Source organism: Pteronotus mesoamericanus, unplaced genomic scaffold (assembly GCF_021234165.1).
Source record: "Pteronotus mesoamericanus isolate MK-2021 breed Mesoamerican mustached bat unplaced genomic scaffold, CSHL_Meso_final contig_33, whole genome shotgun sequence".
Lineage (NCBI taxonomy): Eukaryota > Metazoa > Chordata > Mammalia > Chiroptera > Mormoopidae > Pteronotus > Pteronotus mesoamericanus.
The window spans coordinates 2,191,590-2,207,304 of NW_026555135.1; the positions used below are offsets into that span (position 1 = coordinate 2,191,590).

Sequence of the window (15,715 nt, forward strand, 5' to 3'; positions counted from 1 at the left end):
CTGATGAACCAATCAAAAAATACTTACTGAATAAAGAACTAAAATATTTATTTAGGCTCAATGTAGATTCTAGGGTATGCCACACGTATATTTTAAAAATGTATTTAGTTTGGGTAGCAATCTTTATGAACTACACAGTGTCTAAGATATAAAAATTACACAAAAATTCATGCTTATGAAGAGACCTGTTTATTATTGATAACATTTGGCTAAAACCACAAGAAATCCACACACAAATACTTAAAGTGCAAATTCTCACAGGCAGTATTTATGATACACCCTGGTGTTTTCTTAGGGAAAAATGGGAAGATATTGACAGAAACTGTTAAAACAAGGGCACAATTTTGAACTGCTGCTACACAGTCAGAAAACCAAATAATTCTTAACTGCATGTATTTTACCTGGCATATTCAATAATGTACACGAAGAGTTTATTAGCCTATAAGAAGAAGGCCTCACCATGTATAGATTCATATTCTTGCTTGAGTGGCTCTTGTAAGATATATGCTGAACCTTAACACCTAACAACAATATACCAAATAGTATCAAGTTAGTTGTTACTATTGGAAGGTAGCACTAGGAGACTCAAAATGGCACTTATATTAATGATGTTAAGTCTTCATAGACACTTTCTTAGCCTCTTGGCCAATACCTTGCTTTGAGTGTAAAATACTAGGTGTTACACATAATTTCCAAATAGGAAATTTCTTCCTCCAAAGAAACTGAATATTTACGGGTGTGTGTGCTTAATAAACATTACTTATTATAAATTTCAATAAGAATTGTTTTAAAAGCTGAATTAGACAATTATATTTTTGACTGTTCTTAAATGCTTTGCTTCTTTAAAACATAATCCCTTAATTACTATTATCATCAGTGAAGCATTTTATAAAAGGTACTGTACTAGGTGGTGTGGATATGAAAAAATAATAAAGGAAGCTGATAGTCAAGAAGGATCTTAGTCAAAGAATGTCAATAAATTAAAGAGAACAAATTGGCTAAAACCGCAACTATATTATAAGATTCATTGGTAACATATTTGTTTCAGGTCAGTTAAACTTGGCCTTTCAAAGGTCAGCTTCCAAAGGGCAGGGAATATCCTAGATATGTTCTGTTTCTCACACTGGAGTCAGTGTGTGTGTGCGCCCAGGGATATGCAGCAATCAAAGCGGGGTTTTGGGGAGAAAACTGAGAGGCCACATGATAAACACGGTGCTCCTTTCTGGCAGCACCAGTTTTGGTGAAGATTGAAGGAATAATTTTTATATCAGCACAGTCTTATTATGGAGAATGCAAACTCTACTTAATTTTTGAGATGCAACATGAAATTTCATGAGTGGTAGGCTGCTTCCGACTTTGCTTTCAGAAGGCCTCTTCCCCGACACATCCTGTTCGAGGGTCATGCTGCTGGGAAAAATTGAGAAGCAAACTTCAGCTATGTCACTTTGCCCTTACCTTGGTTGCTTTACTCATTCTTGCATGTTCTCTTTTTTAAGTACATAGTCTTTAATTAATAAAGAGAAAAGAGGGCTTAATGAATATAACATTATGATGAATATTTTAAAGTAGCCAAAGGTAATGATAACTTTGTTTCCAACTAGCACTAAAGTCATGCTGTGTAATGAGACAATGAGAGATTCTCTTTCTATTCAGACCCCTTATGGCTTATGGTAAGACACTTTGAGGCACAAATACAAAAAAGTATTTCCTCAAATCTTGTGCTTTGGTTGCCCAAAGCACAAGGAAACTGAAAAGAAAATGCTAGCTCAACTGACCATTCATTTTGGTTAGTATGATTCTTTCCCCATCAGTTTTTAGAGCAATCTTAGAAAACAAGTGAATTGTAAAAGGCCAAAATAAATTAACATATATATAGTATCCAGACAGACCACAAAAAATTATGAAACAGATTTAAAATTACTTCTTACAATGTCTTATTCTTACAATAACAAAATACCCAAAAGTCCACAAACCAACTTAGGTTATGAATAAGTTTAAAGCACTCTGAAGGATACAGTTAGGATTGATCAGCGAGGTAACAGGGCAATCACTTCACAGTAACAAAATGTGGGAGGGCATATAGGGAAAGAGGGAGGTAGAGAAAAAAGGGCATAACATTAAATTTCTCCAAGCTGAATTTGGATTTTTCAAGCATCACGAACAACAATGGAAAAGATCTGAGAGAAATACCAACAGCAGCAGCTCATAGAACAATTGCTCCATTAAACTCCAGCTAATAGCATCAATTCCAGAAGCAATCTTTTTATGAAACAGGAGTTCTATTTCTTATATAAAGATATTCCAAAGTATCCAATTTCTTAGAAACTCTCTGCTGAAGTTACTACATCCAAACAATACTCAATATTTAAAACAAACTCCTCAAATATCCTATAATGCTATACATTCTTCAAGATAAACAAAATTGTGTTCAAGTCTCACTTAATTTGCCAGATTAAATTAAAAATAACATCGAAGCAGTTCTTTACTTACTGCACTCATGCATTTACCATTCAACATATTAAAAAGAATCTCTTCTGTGAGCTAAATTCTTACAGATATGGAGTGAAATTCAAATGTTACTTTCAGTGCTCTTTATGACATCTTTGTTCCAACCTGAGTTTTTAAAAAAAGGTTTAGAAGGAATCTGTAAAAGCCATTTAGGATATCCCTATTAAAATTTTTTATTCTCTTAAAAAAATTCAAATAGAAGGCTTCATAATGATTCCTGCTCAAGTTTTTAAATCTTAGACGATTCATGTTGTCTTTTTTTTTTTTTTTTTTTTTTTAAGTTTCTTATTCCCTCCTGTTTCATCCTTGCTGGAGATGGAGAATAGTTTATCACATTGCTTCTTAGTTTAAGCTGTTCAATAAACAACCCAATAGCTTAAAACTATCTCAACAGCTTTCTCCTCTCGAGAGTTAAATGATCTTAATTTTTTTGCTTTTCTCACAGGTTTTATTTTCATCTCTACTTTATTCCTTTTTATTTTGGCTGTATCCTCTTCCCAGTCCCCTGTGATCCTAGGAAACAACAACATCCTAGAAACTGAATCAGTCAGAGGGGTACTTTTTCTCATGTCTTACAACTTGGCCTCTTCAATGGTCACTAATAAAAGAAATCGAAAGGTTCGCTAATCACTCATCATCACAACAAATATACACAACTAAACAACTTGCTCACAGTTTATTCCTTATTTTTAGGGTGATAAGTTTGCCCCTGACAAAAAGTATTTCCTGTGCTACCTTTATTGACCCTTCTATTGTTGCTTATTTCTACTGTTTATTTCTAACCTATACTTTAATCTTGCCTGATTCTTTCCTTTTCCCCAGAGCTCTAGCGAAGCCCAGTTTTGACCTGCACACTCAGTGAGAATACATCAATTTCCATGCTACTGTTCATAAATAAAAAAGGTAAACACTGCACAGCCCCAGGCTGCGGCCTACTGGGCAGCACTTCCGTTTGTCCTGGTTGGCGTGGGCTACTGAATTATCCTGTTAGGCAAATGTACGCCCACTATGTTGAGTTCATGTTATATATCACACTCAGACAGACTTGAGAGCTTGGCTAGAATTAAATAATTCCCTCAATTAATACACTTTGGGAATACTCGTAAAATTCTGTTAATTTTAACTTTGGATTTTTAAATTCTTGAGATAAGAATCCACACTTTAATAACTTTTCACCTTGATTAAGATGACTTAAATGTTGCATTACATTAAAGCACTCAAATAAAGCTGTTCTCTTTATAACAGAATGACAATCATAACATGGCTTGAGGGATCATAAATGGGCTATTGTATCATTTTAGCTCCACTTTGTTCTTCAGTCAATGAAAAACAGACACAAACCAAATATACATATTTTCCATATATATAGCATTGCTCATACCACTTTGTAGAATATAGGCCATTTCCTAAAGTACAGTCTACATATCCCTAAAAGCAAATAAAGCAAAAAAAATTCTACATTTCTTTTTGAGTGCAAAGCCTTTGAAAACAAACTCATTTAGCAATACAGTGCTCTACAGTTAGTTAGCTGTCTATATCTACAGTCACACAAGATCCCAATATAGGAAAGTAAGAAAGGAACAAATTAACAATAGTGGCAATACAATAATTTGAAAATTATATGTGGATTATATGGGTTCAACCAAATGTTAGCCAACAGCTACAACAAACCAAACCATGGTTTAACAAGTATGTCAATCAGTTCAAATTTTATGTCATCATTTTTTAAAGAAATTTTTTTAGGAAATACATTCTCACCAGTTATTGTCTGTAGGCAATTTGTTTAGATAATTATGCTCAAGGCCTTGTTATTGTTACCTGTTAGCTATACCACATGTATTGACGTATTCTGTGAGCTACACACAACAGGATATACTTTGAGAAGGTTGAACAGAGCTTCTCCACTGCCATTTTTAGGAGACTGCAGAGTCAACAATTGCCCTTCCATTTTTTTTCCACATTAGAAAAGATAAATAGTTACTCTTGTGATCAGAAATTCTACAGAAGCCAGCAAGATGTTAGGATAAACTGGACTGTAGTTTTAGTGTTCATAATACCTAAAATCTGAATGTTTTATTTCTTAGTAAAATTAGCATTACTTCATCTGATCAAGGAATAAATCTACTTATAAAAATGTAATTCAGAAGTTAGACTTTTAAATACATTCAGAGCTCCAGTCTCAGTTCAGATTTTTTTCTTTACTCAAAGGCTGTGATAACTGACCCTCAATTCTAACATGAAGCGGCCTAATTACAGTTACACTGAGGCTGCGTTTATTAAGATTTTTATATACATTCATAAGATTTTAAAGTCAGCAAACCTATTAATACAGAGGAAAAGCACCCATATAGTTTGGAAGATTTTCCTTAACTGCCTGAAAATTAACTGACTAAATGATATTCAATACAGGAACACTGTTTCAACTTATACTGTACCAAGAGAAGGCACTGAGAAATTTGACAAGGACAAAGCTTCTAGGAGTGTTGCCACTATTGTTTTATGTTCCGTACACGTTGGAATTTCAAATACATTCAATAAATTTACACTGCACCAACAGCACCTAAAACCGAAGAGCTATGAACCACATTTGCAACATCTGTTCTAAGCTAGAAATACTAAATGTCCTATTTCAAATACTCTAATTTGTAAGTCAATACCTATGATGTAACACTGACACTTTTCCATAGTATTCTGAGAATAGTGCTGTTTTCTTGCCAGTTTTATCAAATTATTTCTTTAACTAATTCTACAATTATATAACATTTAACTGCCTATTTTAAAATCCATGCTATACACAATTACAAGAATATGGAACTAAGCTTACTTAATCACACTTCAACAAGAACTCTCACTTTTGCACTGCTTTGTTTCCATTAAAGGAAGAATGATGTGTTATTATAACACTTTTAATGTAATACTTTTGTTCAAGAATATGAAAAAATTTGACTTATTTTTTCTCTAGACCATTTCATTTTAAAGTTATACAGTTTGTTTAGTCAGCCAACCAAAAAGAAAGAAAAGAAAAGGAAACAGATACTCGGCCAGATGAGAGAGAGGGAGAACGCTAACACGAGTTCGGTGCCTGGAGATCCCGGCTGTCCTGTTCGTCTGCCAGCAGAGTCGTGATGGACCAACATCCATTAAGCGGAACGCCAGATCAGCCCATTTTTACTGGGCTCAAGAAAATTCTCAATCAGAGCTTCAATGAGTTTCTTCAGTTCTTCTTCTAGTAAGGTGGTGTCACTGAGGAAAAAGTTTTAGAGTTTTAAAAGTCTTGATTTTCATAGCCTTAAAATTTTAATTGTTATAACTTTTAAAGAAGGCATATACTTGATGAAATGATTAAACAATTGGTAAACAAAAGAGAAATTCACTCAGTTAAAACAAGGCCAAAACAGGAAGAATCACACAAAGAAATAGCACAAACTGAAGTTGAAATGCATTAAGAGGAGATCCTCGGTGCATGATACACGGACAAGTTACAGTATTCCTAAAGATTTCTCCTGGGTGAGGTGACTTAATGACTCAGAACAGCAATACCAGGTATTATGAGAAAATGGATTCCTGACATACTTGTGCAGATATTATGGGATGCAATGGCATGTCTTTCAGGTAGCAAAGTGTGACTAAAGGAATGAGATGTTTAAAAAAATCAATGTACACTGACTAGTATGCTCTTCAAAGTCATCACCTGAAGAGCTGTTGTTGCTCAAAACATTTCCAGAAAAGTCTCTTTTAAACTGCCTTCAGTTATTTTACATGCTATCCAACAAATTAGTTTTTATTACTTTTATAGTCATCCTTTATTTTAAACCAAATATAGCATTACCCAATTTGGTTTACTTTCAACTCTGCTCTTCCCCCCACCCCCAAAGAAAATGCAAAGATGGAGAAAATTCCAAAATACTGTACTTTGGAGGCAATTCCAAAAAATCTTCCCCAAAATATATTAATCAATGATAACACTATAGGAGGTACTACTTTTAATAAGTTTGAATAACCTTTGAATATGTTCATTAAAGTGAAGTTATTTATTCACATGCTCTTAAAAGGAAATAAATTGGGCAGATTAAGTCATATCATATTAAATGTAGAAAATGGGTATTTGGCAATAAACACATTATTTGTTGATCACTTCTTTATGTTCATCATTAAATCTCAGAGACCAGAAACTTACCAAAATTTTAAAATTCAATTCCCAAATGGTACAGCTGCTTTGAAAATTGTTTGGCAGTTTCTCATAAAGTTGAATACAGAACTACCACATGACCCACAATTCTATTCCTAGATACGTACCCAAGAGAGATGAAAACATACGTTCACATAGAAACTTGTGTACAAACATTTTGTAGCACCATTATTCATAATGGCCCAAATGTGGAAATAACCCACGTGTTCATCACCTGATAAATGGATAATAATGTGGTTTATCCACACAATGGAACAATATTGGGCCATGAAAACAATTTTTTAAAAGAAAGGAATAAAGTACTGATCCATGCTACAGCATGCATGCTGAAAACATGCTAAGTAAAAGATGCCAGCCACCAAGGACCACATATTGTATAATTTCATGCCCATGAAATGTTCAGAATATGCAGCAAATCGATAATGGCAGAGAGCAGCTTGGCGGCTGCCTAGGGCTGAGAGGGAGGGAAAAGGGAGGTGACTGCTAATGGGTATGGGGTTTCCTTTTGAGGTGATGAAAATGTTCTAAAATTGATTGTAGTGGTGCTTGCACAACTCTGAACACACTAAAAACAACTGAATTATACACTTTAATGGGCAAATTCTTTAGTACATAAATTATATCTTACTAAAACTTTTACATATTATATCTAAAAAGTGGATTCTCACCTCTGGTCAGGTGATGCGCACATTTCTGCATAATACTTTATCTTTGGTTCTGTCCCACTTGTCCGAAGAGTAGCAACACAGCCATTTTGAAAAGTAAATGTAATCATCTGGCTGTTTTTACTCACAGGCAGCACCTATGCACAATTGTAATAACAGCTTAATCACACCTGGTAACTTTTTCACTTTCAAGAGTTTTAAGATATATTACATTATATGCAGTATCTAAAGTAGCCAAATTCACAGAAACAGAAAGTAAAAGGGTGGCTGCCAAGGGCTGAAGGAAGGGGCAAATGGGGAGTTGTTTCATGAGTACTGGGCTTCAGTTTATTTAGCACGATGAAAACGTTCTGGAGGTCTGCACAACAGTGTGAACGCAGTAAATGCTGCTGAGCTGTATGCTTGAAAATGGTTAAGTTGGTAATTCTATGTTTCATTTTTAATTGTTTACCACAATTAAAAATAAATTTTTTTAAAGAATTATAAAAGACAAAAGAAGGTTATATACATAATTCACAAATATACATACCGCTTACTGAACATTATAATAGTACGTGCACTGGGTTACATACCTTCCACACATGATCTCTGGGCCTCAACAACAATCCTACAAAGTAGATATTACTGCCAATTTACAGGCAAGGCTCAAAGAGAGTATAAACGGCCTGCTCAAGGTCATCATCAGCTAAGTGGCAGAGCAAGAAGCTGAAGCCAGGTCTACCTGTATCAAAGTTTACACTGCTCCTACATTTGCAAAGTGCTTTGTAATTTTAAAGTACTTCCTGTATTTTGCTGTGTCTAATGTGTTCCCATGTATAATGCGCATCCACGGTTTTAAGCACATTATACATGGGATTATATTATACCCATGGTATGCAATCATTATACCTGTGCATAATGTCCACCCTTATTTTTCCCTCAAAAATTTGAGCAAAAAAAGCGCATATTATACATGGCAAAATGCATGTGACATGTGTCACCAAAACAGAGTGCACATATCCTGAAAGATAGCCAAAATAATTCACTGGGGTGCAAAAATGTTTTAAATATATTTTACCTAAAGATTTTTAAAAAGAAGAAATGAAGCTTTACTGACAGTAAAAATAGGGACTAACACTGGTACTCTTCCCAGACCACGGGTCAGTCTTTGAAGGCACCTCAAGGGAGCTGTGGGGTTTTAACAGAAACAGAGGGGATGACAGTGGTGCCTTTCCTCAGGTGTCCTGAGCCTGGCCCTCGCCTTGAGGTCCCTCTCTCGGTCAGTGCCACTACCATATTCTAGTTGCTTAAGACATAACTTCCTCCCCGACTTTTTATTCATAGAACATCAACTAGCAAGTCCTGTCTATTCTATCCTTGACTTAACCGAACTTTGTCCAGTTTTCTCCGTCGCCACTGCTACGATATTAAGTTCTGGCTCCCGTCACCTCTCGTCTCAGTTATGAAACAGCACACTAACTGATCCACACGTGCTGTTCTTCTCACACCCCACACTCTAGAGAACGACCTGTGGTTCTTTAAATGGGAACGTGTCTCCTCACCTCCAGACCTGGCACTTGTTGCTCCCTTCACCCGAAACGCCCTCTGTTCCTCCTATGTCTGAGTAACTCCTCCTCCTACTCTGGAACTCAGTGGGCCCCCTGAATCTGAGTAAGGGCCCTTCCTATGCCCTTCCATGACACCCTATGCACCTCGTGGTAGCACTTATCATTTTGTAAAGTAATCACTGTTTACTTGTTCATTTCCCCACTGGACTCTCGAGTGCAGAAACAGTGCCTTGTCACTGCTGTATCCCCAGTGGGCCTGGGCCTGGGCCTGAAGTGCAGAAGCATTTTGATAAATGCCTGCTGAACACACAGATGAGTGTCACTCTGAAGTGTGGAGAGAAAGAACTCAGGAAGTGTTTGACACTTACTATATGCCCTTAGGGGATTAACTATATCTATACAACCTGCCTTACAGAACTGTTTTGAGCATCAGTGAAGAAGACAGAAAAGCCCTTTGAATGACAAATGTACACTTTAAAGGGAGTTAAGAAGGGGGAAAAGCATAATGCAAGAACTACTCTAAGCACAGCAACAACAGAAAAATAAAAGAGGCAAAAAAAATTGGTTCTTTTCTTCAAGTAGTTCACAAAGACACAAAATAGACACACACATATTTGGACTGAATACTAATGACTGGGAACTAACATTTGTTGACTGGATGAATATACACAAAGGGAATGTGGATAGTATTCTCCATGGGAGGCTACAGATTTTTCCAAACATATCATGCCCTAGAATCCTGAGTCAACATCAGGATGTTATTAATGACAATTTAGGCTAAAAATGATCAGCAGTGCACGGCATTCAGACATTTGTTGAGCACCTACCATGTTGGCAGGACACTTGAGAGGCATAACGGTACATATATCAGAAAAGGATATGCCACATACAACACAGATAACATGAGATAGAAAGTGATGAGTGACAGGAGGAAGCCACAATATGTAATGAAAACTCAGGAGAAAGATAATCTGCTTATGGGACCTGGAGGATAGGTGGAGGAGGTGACATTTGCCTTAAGTCTTGAATAATGGCTACGGTGTGGACCTCCAACAGTAGGGAGAAAAAGTAGACTGAGGAAATACTTTGAGCAAAACTAAAGAAATTTAAAAAAAAAATACACACACACACGAAACTATAAGTTGTTCTATTTGGCTGGAGGTCTAGAGAATAAAGTTGGCTAGAGGTATAGGAGAAGGGAGATTACAACTAGAAATATGTGTAGCTTCAAAATTACAGGCTTTTAGGCTTTATTTTCAACATTATTTATTTAGCTCTGATTGGTGTGACTTGGTTGGGCATCGTCCTACAAAGCAAAGGGTCGCCAGTTACATTCCCGGTCAGGGCACTTGCCTGGGTTGTGGCCCAGTCCCACCTGGCATGTGTGTCAGAGGCAACTGATTGATGTTTCCCTCCCTCCTTTCCCTTCTCTTTAAAAAATAAATGAAATAAAAAATCTAAAAAAGGCCACATTATTTACTTAGCATCATCACACATTCTCCCTCCCCGCTTCTCTTTTTCTTTCTGTCTGCCTTTCTCATTCTTTTTCTCACCTCTCTACCCTCAGTCGGTAGCATTCACTTGAGGAGTGATAAGACAGAATCAGAGTCAGAGAGCCAGTTAGTGGACTTACAACAGCTCTGGAGAAAAACAATGGGTCCTAGTTTCAAGAAACTAATAGACTTGAACTTCCTTTATTTCACCATAGTATGAATTATTAAAAACTGTTTAAAAAGCCCTGGCTGATGTGGCTCAGTGGATTGAGCACGGGCCTGTGAACCAAAGCATCACTGGTTCGATTCCCAGTCAGGGCACATGCCTGGGTTACAGGCCAGGTCCCCAGTAAGGGGGCACGCAACAAATAACCATTCATTGATGCTTCTCTTCCTTTCTTTCTCCTTCCCTTCCCCTCTCTCTAAAAATAAATAAAATCTTTAAAAAAAGTAAAATAAAAACTGTTAAAAAACCCTTTAAAAAAATACTTACTGATTTTTTATTAGGCTGACTGCTGTCATATCCAGTGGTAATGTCTCGTACATGCAATATAGCAAATGTCCCACAAAATTTTGGATATTCTTTTGGAGAATCAAAATTGCGAAGCCTTTCAAATATACTTTTGATGGTAGTTGGATCATAACACAAGAAATATGAAGTTTTTGACATATGATAACCATACCTGCACAAAGATTTAAAGAGGTCAAATCAGATTTCAGATAACTTTAGAAAAGTATGTATTACAGATAAGCCACTTATAGAATTATGTGGAAAGTGGCAGTCCTTAATTCAGACAATTTTAGTACTTTTTCAAAAGGACTGACTAGTTCTCAAAAACAAATTTAGTGGGACTTACTTTTCATAAACTTTAATCAGTTGCTGTTTCAATGTTATATTCATGGTTTCCAGGTAAGATGCCATCTCAGCAACAACAACGGCTGCACTCACCCCATCTTTATCCAGAACTGCAGTTCCACACAGAAAACCTGAGAATTAAAGAAGAAGAAAATGTAAGCCTGCAATAATTTCAATAGCTTTACATTTCTCCAGAAGGACCAATGAATTAAAAGCCTGGTAATAAATGAAAGCCACTGAGACTGAAGGAATTTAGGGGACTTCTGAGTATTTTATTTCTGAAGAGAAATGAATCTATACGTTTCTGAAAGCTCTGTGGTTTTTACCTCGACTCAGAATACAGAACCAGAAGACAAAAATTCCTCTCTATAGAATTACTATGTTTTTAAAAAATGCTCTCATTCAAATTTCAAAGATTTTAACATTTACTACATACCAATAGACTCTTCAAATGCAAAAAGGACTTCTTTGCCATTTTCCAGGAGGTCTTTTATCCTACTTCCAATCCATTTAAAACCTGGTAATGTTTCCTGAAATGCAGAGGAGGCCACTCTTGTTAAGTGACTCTCTCATAAATACATATTAGAGAAAAGCCTGCCACTAAATGCACTACATAAAAATATCATAGTGAGTTTCTGTTATGGTTTTTCATCCACAAAGATTTATACGATGGTAAACATATAAAGTGCACGAATACACATACTGCCGGGACCAATGACCTATTTATGAAGTACAGTAATAGGTGATTTACACCAAATATAATCCAATATTTACAAGTGGTGATGCATATATTCACAAAGTAACATATTATGATCATCTACTATTTGTATAACAAGTATAACAAGTGCTTATACCATTATCATTTTTAAAAATTTATTTACTGATTTTTGGAGGGGAGGGAGAGAGAAAGAAACATCAATTTGTTGTTCCTCTTATTTCTGCATTTATTAGTTGTTTCTTGAATGTGCCCTGACTGGATATTGAACCCATAACCTTGGGACACTGGGATGATACTCTAACCAACTGAGATAGCTGGCCAAAGCCATTATCATTTTTTTTTAAATTCTAGCCTAAGGACACCTTTTTCATTGCTTTTAGAGACACAGGAAGGGAGACAGGGAGAGAGAAAAAGAGAGAGAATTGATTGGTTGCCTCCCATACACTCCCAGACTGGTGATCATACCCACAACCCTTTGGCCATGGGACAAAGCTCGAACCAACTGAGCCACACTGGACAGAGCCTAGTATCATTTTTAATGTTCACAAAAACTCTGTTGCTAAAACAGGCTCAGAGGTTCAGTAAAAGAGATGGAGGCAGGATTCAATTGCACTGCATTTCACAAACTGTCCTTTTTAAGCTATATAGTAAGCATCAATATGAGAGTATTTATGAAGATTGTGGTTTAGTTCCTTGAGTAATCAAAGGCCATAAAGCTTTTCAATGATGCACATTCAACATTATCACAACATATACTTGAACCAAACATTCTTTACCATAACACCATGCCCTTCCTTAGTAATTAGACTTCAGGACTTTCCATCTGACCAGCTATTGTTCCCTTTATAGACAGGAACTGTTTTAGAGTCAACAGAAAAAGCATGTGATACCCACTGACTCTAGAGCTCACCGTTCTAATTCACCTCTCTATTTCCTCCTTGGAAAATAAAAATAAAAGCCAAAACCATAAGCCACCCCTACTTCCAACAAAAAAAGCAAGGAAGTAAATTTATAATATTGGTTTTCAGAATCATTTCTTTTTTCTCTTTTGTGCTCATTACACATTTTCTTGACATAAATAGTAATTATAAGAATGTTAATTTAATATTACTGTAATTCAGAATCTTAGCCTTAAATTTTCAATTTCTTCTATTTTGCTATTTATATTTTAGAAAAGCTGAGGTTGAAAACTCTATTTCAGTAAGTACAATCTTCTTTTATTCAGCCAATTAATGTTAACAATTGTAACTTGACTGTGGCTCAAGAAAAATGCCCCAAGGTGACATTTTTACTGATACTAGGCAAAGATGGCAGAGGAAAATCTTAATTGACATTATTCCCAGGCGCTGTTAAAATCATCAGTTTAACTGCCTGAGGATCACAAAGGTTAATGATCAGTGCTGAAAAAAGCATTATTTGTTTTTTGGATGTAGAATTATTAGATCTTAGTTTGCAATTTCGAAGACTACTTAGAGTTTCTTAACTTGAAGAGCCTAAACAAGTGGTCCATGATACCTATTACTTCTTGGAGTGGAGTTTATGTTACTGATGAGCTCCCCAGGAGCCAGATTTTCCCAATATGAAAACCAGATACTGCTGTATGGAATAATAAGCATTAATACAATTTTTAAAGAACATTTTATCTTAGTTTCAGAAATTCACACACTGGATGAATTTGGCTCAAGTGTCTAAATCATCAAAAAGATTAAGTGTTAACAAAATTATAAAAAGTGGGAATTATAAATGAAATTAATAAAAGTCAGTTTTGATGGGCAGACAGCTTGAATTTATAGAAATAGGTTTAGAAAAGTAGCACAGAGATATTATGTATTCTTACTTCAAAATGAAATCCTTCTTTAAGTGCAATTGCCTTCAAAATTTTGGAAGAGACTGTGGTGGCTAACATATAAATGTTCTCCACATCAGCATTTCTTGATTTAGTTTTCTTCCAGCAATCAAACATCCACCACCCAAACAGAGCTGCCAACTCATTCCCTGTGAAAACTTTCCAATGACCACTGTAGAGAGAATAAATTCAAGTCAAGACCTTTATAATTTCTCATTAAACCTTCTTGACCAAAGACCTACAAATTATCATACTTCACATGGGAAAATATAAGAACTAGTGTATGGAATTTTCAAGAAAACATTTACTATTGCTTTTCTAACTAGGGGTGAGTTTAGGGTAGATACGGTAGCAATGTCTTTAGAAAAACTGTTACTTTTATTACTCTACTTAATGAGAAAAGAGTTAAAAATATGATGTCTATTCCATGTAGACAGTTGTCATAACATTATAATGGCAAAAATACATAGCCACTCAAAGGACCAAGATTGGGAAATGATCACATTGATAAGCAATCTTTTGTAATATTATGTCATTTAAAAATTTAATATGTTAAACAATATTTAAGAACAGGGAAAATGCTCACAGTACGCTATTAAGTGAAAAGTAATCGATAAATCGATACACAGGGTGGGGCAAAAGTAGGTTTACAGTTGTCAGCACACAAAATAGAATTTATTCTTGTATTATTTATTATTGATTTACCTTCCATACAGACAACTGTAAACGTACTTTTGTCCCACCCTGTATAGTATGATTGCAATTTTGTAAAAACAAATATATCTTAAATATTTGATTACAAAAAACATAAAAAGGAAATGTTAAAATCAACCCAGGTGATCATCCCTAGATAGTGGGCTTACAGATTTCTTATTTATTTATTTATTTAGCATTTCCAACAAGTCTGTAAGACTTAAAAATTGTTTTTCAAGATTTAAGCTTTTAATCAAATAACAGATTCTACTGACTTCTCCTGAAGTTCTGCCACTGCCAGTCGGTCTGCATCAGGATCTGTGGCTACCACTATCCGGGCATTTTCTTTCTCTGCCAGTCTCAAAGAAAGTTCCTGAAACAGTGACCCGAAAAGCTGGATTGTATTTAAGACATTAAATTAAATGTCAATATTTCTAAATGTAGGCACTATGTTAGTGATATGAATTTTAGAATTTATGAATTTTAGTTCAGCTAAATTTAAAATAAACCTAGAATTAGGGATATCTACCATGGAGATTTCAAACAAAACAATATATGGCTCCAATATAATTTAAAAGATGTAAACTAAAGTGCTTTCTGCTTTTGTAAGTAATCTTTGAATTGTCAGTGAGTTCCATCTATTTGATGAAGTTTAATACACTAATAATAATTTAAATATAGGAAAAAATACCAGCACAGATTCTCCCTCTTCAGGATTTGGGCATTTAACCGTAGAAAAGTCAGGATCAGGATCTTTTTGTTCTGGTACTGGAATTGGAGGTTTAAAACCAAACACTTGAAAAGCCAACTGCACATAGTCATGTCCAACCCCATGAAAAGATGTATGTACAAATTTCAAGGTGGTCTTTGAGTTTAATTCCCTGTAAAGGAAAATCATCATTCAATCAATCATAAAACTTGTTATTTGTGATATAATTAAAATAAACTACAGAAAAAGCTAAAGTCTATTTTGTTGGATAGAGAAAATATCCCCAGTCAGCCAGAAGGCCTTCTAGCAATACTGTTAGCTATTTATGAAATAGTTCATGAAAATATGTAAATAGAAAAGGAAAAATAAAATTTTAGAGAAAATCTCTTGATCTTTTAAATAAAGGGAATTGATATATTTAGCTATACTTTTTAACAGTTTCATTGAGAGTTAATTAATATACTATACAATGCATCCATTTAAAGTGTATA

At 35.2% G+C, this 15,715-nt stretch overlaps 1 protein-coding gene across 1 annotated transcript in view; it reads right to left on the reverse strand.

Moving 5' to 3' along the window:
- The window catches only part of PGM2L1 (phosphoglucomutase 2 like 1), a 53,349-nt gene continuing 37,634 nt past the window's right edge, over positions 1-15,715 (reverse strand). Inside the window, exons 7-14 of the mRNA XM_054576265.1 lie at positions 15,207-15,396; positions 14,791-14,888; positions 13,814-13,994; positions 11,695-11,788; positions 11,260-11,389; positions 10,896-11,085; positions 7,366-7,499; positions 1-5,751 (exon numbers count right to left, since the gene is read on the reverse strand). Of these exons, the coding sequence (XP_054432240.1) occupies positions 5,649-5,751; positions 7,366-7,499; positions 10,896-11,085; positions 11,260-11,389; positions 11,695-11,788; positions 13,814-13,994; positions 14,791-14,888; positions 15,207-15,396 (1,120 nt within the window). The 3' untranslated portion in view covers positions 1-5,648. The remainder of the gene's footprint in view (positions 5,752-7,365; positions 7,500-10,895; positions 11,086-11,259; positions 11,390-11,694; positions 11,789-13,813; positions 13,995-14,790; positions 14,889-15,206; positions 15,397-15,715) is intronic.